Raw genomic sequence first — 15,630 nt, 5'->3', positions numbered from 1 at the left:
AGCTGAAGGTGGGGAAGTGTGGGGCTGCGGTGGGGAGGAGGAGATTGAAAGTGTCTCTTTAACACTGTGAACCTGATCTGTAAAGATACAAATTACCCTTGCTCCCCACCCTCGTGGAGGCTCTACCAAGTTCTTTCGGGGTCTGGGAACCTCTCTTTCTGGGACAGTGGACTCGCTCTCCTGGATGAACGCAGGGGCCTGGCCCTTAGCAGCACCAGTGCCTTCTGGAGGTGCTGCTGCACCACAGAGTCCTAGCATCTGCTGCACCACCTATCCCTAGTGATGATGATGTCATGGACAAAGTCAGGGTGCTCCGCTTCCATCTGCGCGTAGTGGGGGGCGACATAAACCTACCTGTTTGGACTGGCATAGCAGGATGACCTGCAATGGTATTATATGCAAAACTGGTTTTAATTGGATTAATGGCAGCAAGAAAAACATTTTTTAAAATAATGTATTCATATTCTGCTTTTCAGGCACTTCAAAGCAGGTTACATTCAGATACTGTAGGTATTTCGTATCAAATATATAAAGGGGCAAAAAAAAAAAAAAAAAAGACTATAAGAGCTATCATTGAGGATTTCATTAATGAGAGAGTTTTGAAATAGAATGTACCAATATTTGGCTAAACAAAAGCAGAAAAGCAAAGTCATTTATACTAGTGTGGAAAAATTACACAGAATGGATGCCATTAGAGGTAAAGGTAAGAACACAGCAAATGCTTTTCGGATGGAAGGATGTGCTATTATTGCTGAGAAAAGGCCTGCTCAGAATTATAAATGTTATTTGTAAAACTGAAAGTTTTCAGATGTTAAAAAATATTATATAAAGCGATACCAAGATTTTTTGGTTGTTTTTTTTTTTAAAATCCTGTTTGAACTGGATCACAACACACTTGACTATCACAGTATTCACAAATTATCCTTCAAGCAACCTCTGGGGTGGCCAACCATGCATACTGTTTTTTTTTTTTTCTTATAGAGCAGAAAAGAAAAGAATTTACTGAAAGGCAGTGGTGGCTAACACCTAAATATTGGTACCCCTAATTTACCCAGGCCTGAGACCTTGGGCTTAGAAGGAGCCTCTGTGGACTGGGCTGACCCCTAGCTGTACTGAAGAGGCCAAAGAGGAGGAAAAAGCAAAAAACAAAAAACAAAACAAAAAACACACAGCAAAAACATCCACCATTTCTTTTTAAAAGATAGCAAAACAAAAGCAAAAAATAAAAAAAAAATACAAAGACAACTTTTTTTTTTTTTTTTTACATGCGGGCACTCAAGTTTTCTAAATATTACACCCTTCCTAAAAGGCATTTGGACAAATGTTGAAACATATGTAGTGATGTGATGTGATCAAGAACAAAGAGCCACATATAGCACTGCATGCCTGGAACAGCCCTGGTGCGTCAGGCTATATGCAAGCCCTCCTAACCAGCAACCCTGGCTCTCCCTGATCAGAACCTTGTTGATTTTGCCCATGCTTACTGGACCAAATACACTTCCTGAAGTCTCTTATTTGGCTTGCTTGTGTGTCTTGACTATGGAGCTTACAGAGACTAGAGTGTTACGTATGTCTGGTAACTCTAGAGAAAAAAAAAAAAGTAGTAATAGGATTGTACCTTGGGCTTGTGCTGTAAGGAAAAGATTAACATTTCCCCAGGATGCTAATCAAAAGGCGCACAAAGCAGCGACTCCTATACAATGCTAAGAGGCAAAATAAATAAATATAATAAATAAAGCTGCCAATTTTTTTTTCATTATTTGATTTCAAATTACATTAAATTTCTATGTACCACACAAGTCACCGAATGAAAATCTCACAGGAAAAATAGATGTTTATCCTCAACACAGGAGGAGAAAAAAAAAAAAAAACCCCAACTGCTTTCAGAATGCCTTTCTTTTTAAACACTATTCTATGCCTCAGGGGATCAGCTAAATGTCATCGGGACATGTTGCATTTCAGGAAAGGAATGCAGTTTAGCAAACTTAATTAAGATTCACTGGTCAACCAGAATAAACTCCCCATTATCTCTCGGTGCTGCTGCTCAGCAGTTTCCATCAAAACCATTGCAGTGAGCAGCATGCTGAACACAGTGATCTGCTGCGACTCTGCTTGCCTTACTTCCCTTTCTGCTTCCCTAATGCTGGAGGTGACCTTTTAGGGTAAAAATAAAAAAAAAGAACAAATACACAGAGGAACAAAATACTCTGAGCACTGACTAAATCTAATATAATTAGGGCAGCACTGAAATCTTTGGTGAAAAACCTGGAGGCTGATGCAAGCCTTTAGAAAATGCATTGGGGCTAGGTTAGCTCATGGACCTTCTGCATGATTCATGCAAAACACTTACGGGTTCATCAAAATGCGTTAGGCCATTATCGCGGGCGTTAGGGCCCTAACGCATGCGTTATTTACTGCATCGCGCATGCAAATTTTGAAAGAGGAGTTTGGGTGGGGTCTATGAAAACGAGGGGCATTAACACAGCATGCGATAGCGTGATGCATGTTGTAATGCTGGAAATAACTGCACTGTTTTTCCTGGTGTTAAGCTGTGCAATATACCCAAAATAGAATTCTCGATATTTATCAGGAGTGGAGGAGAGCAAGTGAGCGAGAGAGAAAAAGAGCGAGAGCGAGCAAAAGAGCAACACAGAGAGAGAGAGCGAGCAAAAGAGCGACAGAGCAAGAGACTCTGGAGTGGCACGCATAATTGTCATCAATATATACCACTTTAGGAGGGTAATCTGGTAACTCGAGGTGAGGTTTTGGTGGTGGAGTAGGGTTTGGGGCCAATTTTACATGCACAGACGTATGAACAGCACAGAACACATCAGTGAAGATTGGATGGGATTTGGAGTGAGGAAAGATACACAAAGATGAGATTTCTACAGTGTACTCTCGTCCTAGCTTGATGCTGGGTACTATCAAGCTAGGACAAGAGTACACTGTAGAAATCTCATCTTTGTGTATCTTTCCTCACTCCAAATCCCATCCAATCTTCACTGATGTATAGTCAGATGTACGAACAGCACAGTACACAAGTAAAATTGGCTCCAAAACCCTAGTCCATCACCAAAACCTCACCTCAAGTTACTAGATTACCCTCTTATAGTGGTATAAATAGTTGACTACTATGAGAGCCTTATAAAGAGGCTCTCTTGCTCTCGCTTTCTCTCCCTATCTAGCCAGAAGCAGCCCAAAATAAGAAAATGCCTGTCTGGGTACTTTTCTGCTTGCAAAGTAAAAATATCGCAGGGCGTGCCAAATTTAACAAGCGTTGCAATAAAATACCTATGTAAAGTGCTAAAATAACACACAGTGCGGTAACTCTAAATTATCATAGCCACAACCCTTTTCCATATCATGGGCGTTATCCATGCAAAATTTATAGCATTTTGATTAATCTAGACCTCATTCAAATATTAAGAGTTAACTGGCTCTTCTAAATCTGCTTATTATGACAGAGTTGCTCTTTTCTTGATGCTTTGGAAGGTGGTGGGAAAAGTAATTTCAGCTCTCAAGTTAAAACCAGCACAATTTGATGGAACCACTTTTTGCAACCCAACAGCTCTGACAAACTTATGTGGCTTAACTCCTCAGCACTTGCTCCTTGAGTCAGTACGGTTTGCTTGAAGGACTGGGAGAGATACAGAAAGCAGAAAATCTGTACTGCCATCACAGAACAGAGCTTGCAATTAACATTTGTATATGCATTTTCACTTAAAGACTCACAAGTACATCAGTCTCTTACCTGACTGAGTTGTGCTTCTTGTTTTCCACCTTCATGAAAATGCTGATACCTGACCGAGACAGGATATAAGTCTTTAATCTGAAAATGAGGTAAACAGGCTAGAGTAAACCAGGTTGAACAAATATTTGACAGGAAAATATTATTACTTTGGCTAGGGATAGAAATACCAAGCAACCTTTATGTGAAATTGAAAGAAAGGTTTGCTCCAAATAGAAGAAAAGGACAGAAAGCCTAAATCTATGGAAATTGTTAGATTTCTTTGGAATGTGTTTGAATGGATGTTTTCCCCCTGAAGCAGGCACTGCCGAAGCATCGGCCAATGCTGAGCAGAACCCGGAAATTTCTGCTGGTCGGGACTGTGGGTTCTCACTGGAACAGCACTTGACAAGATCAGGCCCAAATTTAGGTGGATAGGCAACTGCCTAGGGTGCCAAATTTTGAAGGTGCACAATATCCAGGCCAAAGAGGAGCCTGCTTCTACTTGCTTTAAGGCCATGTGCTGGCACAGCTTCAAAAGGTCGTTGGCATGACACTTTGCCTATGGCCACCCAAATCTTAAATCCAGCCCTGGAGAAGATTACCGGGGGGGGGGGGGGGGGGGGGGGGGCAGTTCATTAACAGAGGCTTGCATTAAGACTAAAGGAAGTAGTCTGAGCCCTGTGAATTCTTTTGGTATTTCAGTTTCGTGATATTCTTTCGTGTGTCTAGAGATTATTTTCTCAAAAAAAATTTTTGACTGTTTTAACTTTGCATATGGCACAGAAGCAGCCTTATTTACAAAATGGCAGCAAAGGCAAACATTATGCCAGCCCCTAGAATACTAATTTTGCCAGCCCCTAGAATACCTAGTTGGCAAACTGAACTGGACTGCTACAAATCCCTACAGAGAAACCACACGCTAGCCAAAATACTGCATCTCTGTCACACATACGCAACACAGAGATCCTTACCCAAGACAGAATAAGGGATACACCCCTCCCCACACAGACACACACACACACACCTCCCCAAGCAGGCTACCATTCACACACAACCCCCTCCACCTACCCCAGGGCAGGTGACCATCCACATACACACTTCACACCCAGGCAGGCTACCATTCACACATACCCAGGGAGGCTATCAATACCATACACACAAACAAAAATAGGCAGGTTCCCCATCAGAAGCAAAAAGGGGGCACCTGTTCTGCTGCTATGCCTCATGAGCCTGCCCGCAGTATTCAAAACTCGTGGGGCTTGCACGAGATCAGCATAGAGCACTTACTGGCCCGCATGTGTTTTGAATGCCGCAGGGCTAGCACACGTGGAGGAGGAGGAGAATGGGTGCCTTCCGGTGAGGGCATTTCCTTTGACTGCCAGCCTCCCAGTCTTAGTCCTTTTCTTGGACGCCGATACTATGGGTCCACCGGCGGCTTTGAGGGCACTTCCTCTTCTTGGCCACTGCTCGCCTAGATGTGCATGCCTGGCATGTCTGTTACGGCCCTGTGACAGGGCCTCTCTTCTTGAACCACTGGGCAACGCCGACTGGGTGCGCATGAGCCCAAAATGGGCGGGCCGTGGCCATGCCACGGGTTTTATTTCAGAGTCCACTGGAGGAATATTAAAACTGCAGCAAAATCTTCCAGCTTAGACCTGCCAACCATGATGGATTTCAGACTAGGTAGCTGCTGTGGTGGTTTGAACCTGAAACCCATGTAAGTGCCAATCATGTACATGGCACGATCAACTGAACATTGAACTTACAAAAGGAGATTTTGTGGAAATGGTGTAGCTGTAGCAAAAAGGGTGACCATCTTTCATACTGAAAGCATGTAAAAGCTAACAAATAAGATATATTAGGTCAAAAGTAAACAAAACAAAGGAAATCTGATCAGGATTACAGACAAAAGCAAGTGTATCAAGACACAGACAAGCTAGAAGTGAAAAATCTAAGCTGTTGGAGGCTCCTTATAAAGTTTGGGTAAAATTATCTAGCGCTGCTGTCTCTAGAATATGGACAGTAATCACAAACAGCTTCAGACCTCCAATTCCTGACATCTAATCACATTACCCTGACTAGTAAACCGTCAGCTAATGAACTAAAGTGCTGAAAGGTTGTTTGACACTACTTGTCTCCTCAATTGGCATCAATGAGAATTCGGGGGTAGATTCAATGGAGCCACAGTGATAAGACCTGTGCGGAAATCGGCTCAAATTTTCTGCACTTTTAATTTTTTTTTAGCATGCGCGGCAAAAGCAGATGCATCACCTTGCATTTTTCCACATTAAATTTCATCTGCCATACTGACGCCCAGTCTTCCAGTCTTGCAAGTGAAATTTGTCACAATCCGCTTGTGATTTAACTACTCTGAATAATTTTGTGTCATCCTCACTTGTCATACTTCTTTCCGGATCATTTATTTAGAAAGTACTGGTTCAAGTACAGATCCCTGAGGCACTCCACTATTTATCTTTTTCCACTGTGAAAAAAAACCTGTCTTTTAACCAGTTTGCAATCCACAGAAGGACAGTCTCCTATCCCATGACATTTTAGTTTTCTTAGAAGCCTTTCAGGAGGAACTTTGTCAGACACCTTCTGAAAATCCAAATACACCACATCTACTGGTTCACCTTTATCCACATGTTTATTAATACTTAAAAAAAAAAAAAAAAAAAAATGAAGCAGATTAGTGAGGCAAGACTTCCCTTGGGTAAATCCATACTGGCTTTGCCCCTTAAATCATGTCTGTCTATATGTTCTATAATTTTATTCTTTATAATAGTTTCCATGATTTTTCCTGGCATTGAAGTCAGGCTCACAGGTCTGTAGTTTCCTGGATCACCTCTGGAATCCTTTTTAAATATTGGGGTTACATTGGCCACCTTCCAGTCTTCATGTACAATGGATGATTTTAATGATAGGTAACAAATTACTTGTAATAGATCTGAAATTTCTTTTTTTTTTTTTTAATTCCTTCAGAACCCTGGGATATATACCATCCGGTCCAGATGATTTGTTGCTCTTCAGTTTGTCAATCTGGCTTAGTGCATCTACTAGGTTCACCTTGATTTGGGTCAAATCATCTTATCACCCTTGAAAACCGTCTCTGGAATGGGTATCTCCCCAACATCCTCCTCAGTAAACACCAAAGCAAAGAATTAAGTCTTTCCACAACGGCCTTTTCTTCCCTAAGATAAGGCCATTGCGGAAGTCGAAAGTTGGCCTGTATGAGTTCACATTAAGGAAGCTGGATACAGGGAGACTGAAAAGATAGCATGGATTTCTGTGACTAAAAGCACTATCTGGGTGTTGTATAGAGGATTTTTTTTTTTATTGTACTTGCTTCTATCCTGCAGCTTGGAGTTGTGACTGCCTATGTTCTGTGTTATATGAAAAGGTTGCTCTGGTTAAGCTGAGAGACAAGGAGTCTAACCTCCCAGCTTTGTGTTTTATCCCAACCTGATTCTGTGGCTCTTTATAGAGCTTTTATGTCCTTTCAAGTGGGCAGCTTTAACATTCAGCTTTCTGAAAGAGTCTTCTGTGGGGATTCCAGTTAAAAAAAAAAAAAAAAAAGCAAAAACGGTAAATATGTTCCCTCCGATTGTTTAACATGTTATAGTTACATTTCCCTGTGCTGAATATTACAGCGTAACCCTGTCAAGAATGGCAGTCTGTTGTGCTCTAAATGGTGGCCTGGTGCAGGAGGGGGCAGTTGGGGAACAGCACACTGTTGAAGAGAGTGGATGGGGGAAGAGGGGCCTGCCAGGGTATGCAGGCTACAGGGTGGTGGTGAGAAGTAGTGAATGGCTGCTAATTTTGTGGAGAGGTAGATTGACAGTTTGGGAAGGGAGAAGCATTCAGCAGCCCACCCTGCATATGTTATTTATACAGGGGCGGGCAGGCAGGCAAACCAAGGTTGTTATGATATTTGAAGACGGTCTTTGGAACCTTAATGAATAGTTTCTTGGTATATTAGTAAGGAATTTGTTTGGGGCATGTAAACAGTTCCAGTAAAGCATGACTGCTGGGGAGGAGAAGGACTTATGTGCACATGAGAAGAGAGACAGAGAAATTGCTAGGAGAGAGAGAGAGAGACTGCTGGAGATGAGAGGGGCTGGTGTGCACACACGAGAGAGACTGCTAGGATGAGAGGATTGTGAGAGATTGGTGTGGATGAGAGGAATAGACTGTCTTTCCCTCCACTGCCTTTAATTAGACTAACATGCACAAATGTTTCCTCATTCAGCTGCTCTAGCCCTAAAATATGGAACAAGTTACTTCTTCTAACACTGCCTGAAAACGTGCAACCTCACCTTCTGGAAGAACAAGTCAAAGCCTGGCTGATTAGCAAGATCTTTCCCTAAACTCCATAGCAGAAACAACATCCTCTAGCACCTGCACAGTAGAAGTCTTTCCGATCACGAATTCCACAAACTTCGCCCCTTCTGGACCTTTAACTGGTTTCTTCATCTCTTTCACACCACTGGTGTTTAACTTACCTCTTAACTATATTTAGCAAATTATACCCAATGCACCCAGGTCCTTATTCCAATCTAATGTTCCCTACTGCTAATCTATTTATTTGCAATCTACCCATCTATATACCATATCTGTCTGTATCCATTACTTATATACTCAATGCTTCGTTACAATCCAGCTTGGACCTATCTTAGGAAAAGATGGAATATCAAATGCTTAGAAATAAATAAATCTTAGTAGACAGGAAGATGTTTGTTCACTTTACCTCTGACGAACTACAGGATCAGAGTCTTTGGGACTGATGTATTTGTTTAGGATCTCATGAAGTGTTTTATTGTCTGGTACCCTGTGCCACAAAACAAAATATATTACAAATAAAGGAACAGGATTCACAATTCAACAGCCTTGAGTAAAAGACTAGGGGAGCAACAGTAAGCGTATGAGGTAGTGCTGATATTTATTTGATTTATATCTTGCTTTTTCAGGTATTTCAAAGCGGATTACATTCAGGTACTGTAGGTATTTCTCTGTCTCCAGAAGGCTCATAATCCAAAAGCCTGATTTACTAAGACTTTTCTTCCATTCTATGTCTACGGGGAAAAGCCTCAATAAATCAGGCCTTAAGTCTGTAGCTGAGGCAATGGAGGGGGAAGTGACTTGCTCAGAGTCCTAAGGAGAGCGGCAGTGGGATTTTCTCCCCGACTTACCCATTTCACAGCACGCTGCTCTAACCACTAGGCTACTCCTAGTGGACACAGCTTTCAGTTTAACTATCATGGTAATACATGCGAACGTCTTATCTGGTGTCAATATCTTTTCTTCTACTGATCTGGTCCTAGTGTTGAATCAGCAATGTTTAGTATTGCTGTGACTGTTTCACTGTACCCTCAGATTTATTTATCTATACTTTGCATTTTGATGCTTGATTTATTGAACATATATTAAGTCTTAATAAAAAAATATTTACAAAAGACAAGAAAGGGAGAAACAGGATTCTCAATTCACCTGTGAACATATTACAACATCTCTTGTGGGATTCCTCTTTCAGCCAGCCAGATGTTCTACTGAAAATCACTACTGCTAGATTCAGGTTTGATTTCTTAAGCTGCAAACAGATGCAGTGGTAGCACACTAGTTTTAGGGGATTTACACAATGTAAACAAGTTATGACTTAACCAAAATTAGTTTACAAGTTAAAATAGGTACCTTTTCTCTATGTATTCTGCATGACTTTGGGGAAATATAAGCTTCAAATGCCAGTAGAACCTCTGCTCCCTAAAAACAAGAGAGAGTAAAATATCATACAAGTCAAACAGACATTATCAGGACTGCAAAATATGGTGAAATTAAAAAACTTATTCAATATACTTTTGTGGAGTCCTGACAGACCAGTCCAGCTAAGTGGATTGCACCAGCAGGTGGAGGCAGATAACATCCTCCGAGCCTATATATTCTCAGATAGCAGGATAACTTGCCAGTAGCCTCTTGCCCTAGCTTCTCCCTATATTGAGGATTGTACTTTGCCTCCTATAAGAGAACGAGAGAGAGAGAGAACGAGAGAGAGGGGCCCCTGCAGAGATCAACTTCAGGCTATTTTGATATTTGCCACATATGGTGTGTGTAACCACTAGCTCCTATTGACATCCTGTTGATATAGAGAGATACCCATGTCAGAAATGATATTCAAAGCTGATTTGATTCAGCAGAACTGAATCAAATCTCAGTATATCTGGGGATGTAATAGGGCAAATTGACAAACTAAAGAGTAGCAAATTACTTGGACCAGATGGTATACATCCCTGAATGCTGAAAGAACCAAGAAATGAAATTGCAGACCTGCTACTAGTAATTTGTAAACTATCATTAAAACCATCTTGCAAAACAGAGATTAGGCATGCAAATGACCAATGAAATTTAATGTAAACAAGTGCAAAGTGATGCATTTAGGGAAGAGTAATCTAAATTATAGCTTACACTGCAAGATTACACATTAGAAGTTACCATTCAGGAAAAGGATCTAGGTGTCATTGTTGAAAATGGTGAAATCTTCTGCTCAGTGTGCAGAAGGAGCCAAGCAAACAAATATAATGCTAGGGATTATTAGGAAAGGAATGGAGAAAAAAACAGAGAATATCATAATGCCTCTGTATCGCTCCATGGTGCAACCTCATCTCGAGTAATGTGTGTAGTTCTGTTCACCACATCTCTAAAACGATATAGCAGAATTAATTAGAAACGGTATAGAGAAGGGCAATCAAAATGATGGAATGAGACCCCTATGAGTAGAGGCTAAACAGATTAGGACTCTTCAGCTTGAAGAAGAGATGGCTGAGTGCAGATATGATAGAGATCTATAAAATAATAAGTGGAATGGAATGAGTAAATATTAATCAGTTTTTACGCTTTCAAAAGGTACAAAGACTAGGGGACACACAATGAAGTTATTAGGTGATACATTTAAAACTAATAAGAGAAAATATTTTTTTACTCAATGCATAATTAAGCTCTGGAATTCATTGCCAGAGGACATGGTGAAAGCTATTAGCATAGCTGAGGTTTGGAAAAGATCCAGGAGGAAAAGTCCAAAAACTATCAAGGTGGAGTTCTAGAAATCCACTGCTCATCCCTGGGATAAGCAGCAGGGAATCTATCAACCCCTTGCGCTCCTGCCAGGTACTTGTGGCCTAGATTGACCACCGTTGGAAACAGGATACTGGGCTTGATGGACCTTTTGTTTGACCCACTATACCAAAAGTTTTATGTTCTTAATCATTTTAGTCATCTCCTTGGGTTTCCAAATATTATAAGATGTAATTTCTCTCCTCATGACTGCTTTGTTTCCCAAAAAAGTATAGGGTTGTTCTGATACTATGCAGCCTTATCTTACCTTGACTCCTGCAAAGCCGCCTCCCCACCAGCAAAGGCCCTTAGTAAACCTCACCACTTGCCATGCCAAGTCTCAGAACTATGTAACCTGCCTTGGTGGAAACTCCTCGTCTTTCATGGTGTCACTTCTGCCTCCGTGCTCTGACCCTCGTTCTTTGCCTTGGCTTGTGGTCTACAGGCTTTCTTGCTTCTTGTCTTGCAGCCTTTGTGCCTTCTTGCCCTGTGCCTTGCCTTGAGGCCTTTGGAGCCAATCTGTCTAGTACCCTGCCTTGTGCTTATCCCGGCCTTCCTGTTGCCTAGTGGCCTGCCTTGGTGCCTTCGGGCTTATATTTTCTCTATTCCTTGTTATCCTTGGTCTTGTCCTGTCTATTACTAGTAACTTCTCCAGTCCTGTCTGTATCAGATTCCTATCCTTGCCCTTGCCTTAGTCTGTCTCTTGTCTAGTTCAAGGTCCTGCCCAGTATCCAGCCAAGCCTTGCCTCATCTGTCCAGCCTGCCTGCCTCGTGCAGCCTTACCTCGTCCAAACCGTGCCTGCCTAGCCTTGGGACTCATTCCATGGATAACCGCCACAAAGACCTACTGGCCCCCAGATCCCAAGACTCAACCTGCAGGGAAGGGGACGGGCTAGGCAGACGAGCGGCTCTTCTTCCATCCAGAGTCCTGCCTAGCAGTCCCTGTGCTGCTCCTCAGGTGGGTTTCCCTGACTCCAGAAACCCCAACATTGTTCTCTGCAAATTCCAAACATTTTGAGAGAATATAACCTACAAGTTCCTCATCTTCCAACAGATACCTAGGAAATTTCCAAAGCTTTAAATCTGAATACATATTTGATGGACAAAGGTCTACCCAGATCACAGAATGATCTGATATCCCCCAGTCGCATATTTCTGCTTTGAGTATACCAGAAAACTGTGTCTGTAACTAACATGTAATCAATTCGCAACAATGTGAGATGCACCTGTGAAACGTGGGTATAATTCCTTTTGTTAGGGTGCAACATTTGCCATGGGTCTATAAGATTAAAATTTGTACATAGATAGGATATCCCATTTTGCTTCCCCAATGCTGATCTCTGCATTTGAGAGGATTTATTCATATCTGGGACATTGATGCAGTTGAAGTCTCCTGCTAAAACCAACCGACTCTTCATACATTGCAGTAAAATACTTACTAAACTGGTAAAGAAAAAGAGTGCTGGTATACATTAGGGGCGTAAATGTTACAGTGATATGCTCTGCCCAAATAATTTGCCAATTATAATCACTTATCTACCCCCAGGATCTCTCATTTTAGTCAGTATTTCAAATTGCAGTGCTTTGTTAATCAATATTGCTACTCCTCCTTTTCTATTGTCTGCCTGAGAGTAAGAACATTTCCCCACCCAATCTCTGCATAGTTTCTTACTTTCCACATCATTCAAATGCATTTTTGTCTATACGCTATTTGTACTTTATGTCTATTCAAGGCTTGCGTAATGGTAACATTGTGATTGTTACCGTTACGGTTACCTTTGTTGAAGGGTTGATTATGGACAGTATGCACACCTATTCAAGGCTTGCAACATTTTTCTTCTTTTCACTGGGGATCCCAACCCTGCTCTGTTCCATGAAGCAATTCGTATATGGTCACCCATATTTAATTAAAAAAAAATATATATTAAAGTTCTTCTGCTTAAAGATTCTTATCTTTACCACTCTTCTGGCAGCTTCCTAGCCTGAACTGATAGACATTACCTGGTGCTCAGCCCACTTGAAATGGACTCCAGAAGTTCCTGAACGTATCTGTGCTAAAGCAACGAAAGACATTCCCCAACAACTGGCATCCACACCCAAATGCCCTCCCCCTACCTTCAAAATATAAACCCCCTAACCCTAAGTTTGTTCCCTCATGTCTCAGATTGGTGCATTTGCGTTAAGTTTGCAGGATTAATAGCTTGTGCACGCCATTTAGCAACTTCACAATGGCGACATGTGGCTTGCTCTGATTTTATTGTGGCAGCCCCAGCCTGGGTGCCCTCTCAAAATGTACTTGTCCAACAAGATTTTCCAGCCCCAGTTTCCTCAGCAGCCAACCTTCCAGTAGGGAACAAAAATCATGGTTGGACCAAGCCATGGGGCCAGATGAGGTTCATCCCAGGATACTCAGGGAGCTCAGAGATGTGCTGGCAAGTCTGCTGCCTGACACGCTCAATAGATCCCTGGAAACTGGAGTGGTGCCGAGTGATTGGAGAAGAGAGGTGGTGGTCCCACTTCACAACAGTGGGAGCAAAGAGAAGGCTGGAAACTATAGACAGGTTAGTCTCACCTCGGTGGTGGGAAAAGTAATGGAGACACTGCTGAAGGAAAGGATAGTGAACTATCTACAATCTGGAGGATTGCCGGACCCGATGCAACATGGATTCACCAGGGGAAGGTTCTGTCACACAAACCTGATTGATTTTTTTGCTTGGGTGACTAAAGAATTGGATCGAGGAAGAGCGCTCAATGTGATCTTGGATTTCAGCAAACCTTTTGATAAGGTCCCGCATAGGAGGCTCGTGAATAAAACGAGAAGCTTGGGAGTAAGTGCAAAGTGGTGGCACAGATTACAAACTGGATGACGGATAGAAGACAGCGTGTGATGGAAAACAGAACCTAAAGAGAGAATGTGATAAGCAGAGTGCCGCAAGAATCTGTGTTGGGATCAGTCCTGTTCAACATTTTGTGAGCGACATTGCAGAAGGGATAAAAAGGTAAAGTTTGCCTTTTTGCAGATACTATGATCTGCAATAGAGTGGATACGTCGGAAGAAGTAGAGAGAATGAATCGTGATTTAAGAAAGCTTGAATGGTGGTTGAAGATATGGCAGCTAGGATTCAATGCCAAGAAGTGCAGAGTCATGGATGTGGGGTGTGGTAATCCAAAAGAGCTGTATGTGATGGGGGTGAAGGGCTGTTGTGCATGGAGCAAGAGAGGGACCTTTGGGTGATAGTGTCTAGTGATTTCAAGACAGCAAAGCAACATGACAAGGCGATAGCTAAAGCCAGAAAAATGTTGGGCTGCATAGAGAGAGAAATAACCAGTAAGAAAAAGGAGGTGATAATCCCCTTGTACAGGTCCTTGGTGAGGCTTCACCTGGAATAGTGTGTTCAGTTCTGGAGACCGAATCTAAAAAGGGACAGAGATAGGATGGAGGCGGGCCAGAGAAGGGCGACAAAAATGTTGGGGGGGCTCCATTAAATGACTTATGAGGAGAGGTTGAAGGACCTAAATATGTATACTCTGGAGGCGAGGAGGTGCAGGGGAGATATGATACAAATCTTCAGATACCTGAAAGGTTTTAATGATGCACATTTGACAAACTTTCTCCACTGGAAAGAAAATCAGTAGAAACGGGGGGGGGGGGGGGGGGGGGTTTGTCACAAAATGAAACTCCAGGGAGGACGACTCAGAACCAAACGAGGGTGGTGGATACCTGGAATGCCCTTCTGGAGGAGGTGGTGAAGACAAAAACAGTGAAGGATTTCAAAGGGGCATGGGATAAACACTGTAGATCACTAAAGGCTAGAGGATGGAAATGTTACTACCCTTAATCAAACAAGCCAAAATACCATTGATGCAACTCATTATTACTCTCTGCTTTAACTGCAGGGAGAAAAGAGGAAAAAAGGAATTCGTTTTGGACAGCAACCAATAAGAACATTAATTTTTTCGGTCTGGGAAAACAAATAATCATGGGGGTAACTTGCTGATGCAGCTGTTGCTACCCTTGACCAATGAGTCTTATGCTCGTGATGAAACTCGACAGTGTTCTCTGCTTCAATGGCAGGAGATGGTGGGGAATTGGACTCTGACAACAACCAACAAGGGCCCTTACTTTAACGGTTTGGGAAGCTAAGTAAGAGCGTAACTTGTAAGGCACGGCAGTTGCTATCCCCTGATGATACCTTTATGGGGGAGACCTGAAAGGCATGGCTGGTGCTACCATGAGTTTGTTGGGCAGACTGGATGGACCATTTGGTCCTTTTCTGCTGGCATATCTATATAAAATAGACTCTGAGAACCCCACAAACTATAAGTTATTCCTCTTGGTTCTATGCTCCAAGTCTTCAATTTTGTTCTCCATAAAATTTGTGAGGAAATTTGTGTCTATGCTGCTTTGGGGCCTTGTGCGTCTCTCTCTCTCTGCTATTCTAGTTTGTGTGCCCACCAGCTGATTTTTAGTATCAGTCAGTTACTCATTTATTTGTTGAATTTTTTGGAAATCATATTCAGCTTTGTTTCTAGAACTTTTATCATCACTGCAGTTACCTCCAATAATAAATCCTCCACTCTGGTAGACATCCTCAGACCAGGAGGCCCCAACATCATTTTAACTTCAGCATGCCTTCCTCCCAGTTTTTCACAACAAACAAACCTAAGCTCGACCCATTAGACCTTGCCAATTACCGCCCAATTTCTAATCTCCCATTTATTGCTAAAATCCTAGAAAAAACTATCAACCGTCAACTTAGTGACTATTTAGAAGAACACCAAATCCTCTCTCCCTCACA

General features: G+C 42.1%; 1 protein-coding gene across 1 annotated transcript in view; it reads right to left on the bottom strand.

The window, feature by feature from the left end:
* The window catches only part of LOC115100206 (box C/D snoRNA protein 1-like), a 108,060-nt gene that overhangs the window by 27,319 nt on the left and 65,111 nt on the right, over positions 1 to 15,630 (bottom strand). The window contains exons 6-8 of the mRNA XM_029618525.1: positions 9,419 to 9,487; positions 8,478 to 8,558; positions 3,752 to 3,829 (exon numbers count right to left, since the gene is read on the bottom strand). Coding sequence (XP_029474385.1) covers positions 3,752 to 3,829; positions 8,478 to 8,558; positions 9,419 to 9,487 — 228 coding nt within the window. The remainder of the gene's footprint in view (positions 1 to 3,751; positions 3,830 to 8,477; positions 8,559 to 9,418; positions 9,488 to 15,630) is intronic.

Source organism: Rhinatrema bivittatum, chromosome 10 (genome assembly GCF_901001135.1).
Source record: "Rhinatrema bivittatum chromosome 10, aRhiBiv1.1, whole genome shotgun sequence".
Classification (NCBI taxonomy): domain Eukaryota; kingdom Metazoa; phylum Chordata; class Amphibia; order Gymnophiona; family Rhinatrematidae; genus Rhinatrema; species Rhinatrema bivittatum.
The sequence above is the reverse complement of the archived record's forward strand: the minus strand, read 5'-3'. Positions and strand labels throughout refer to the sequence as shown.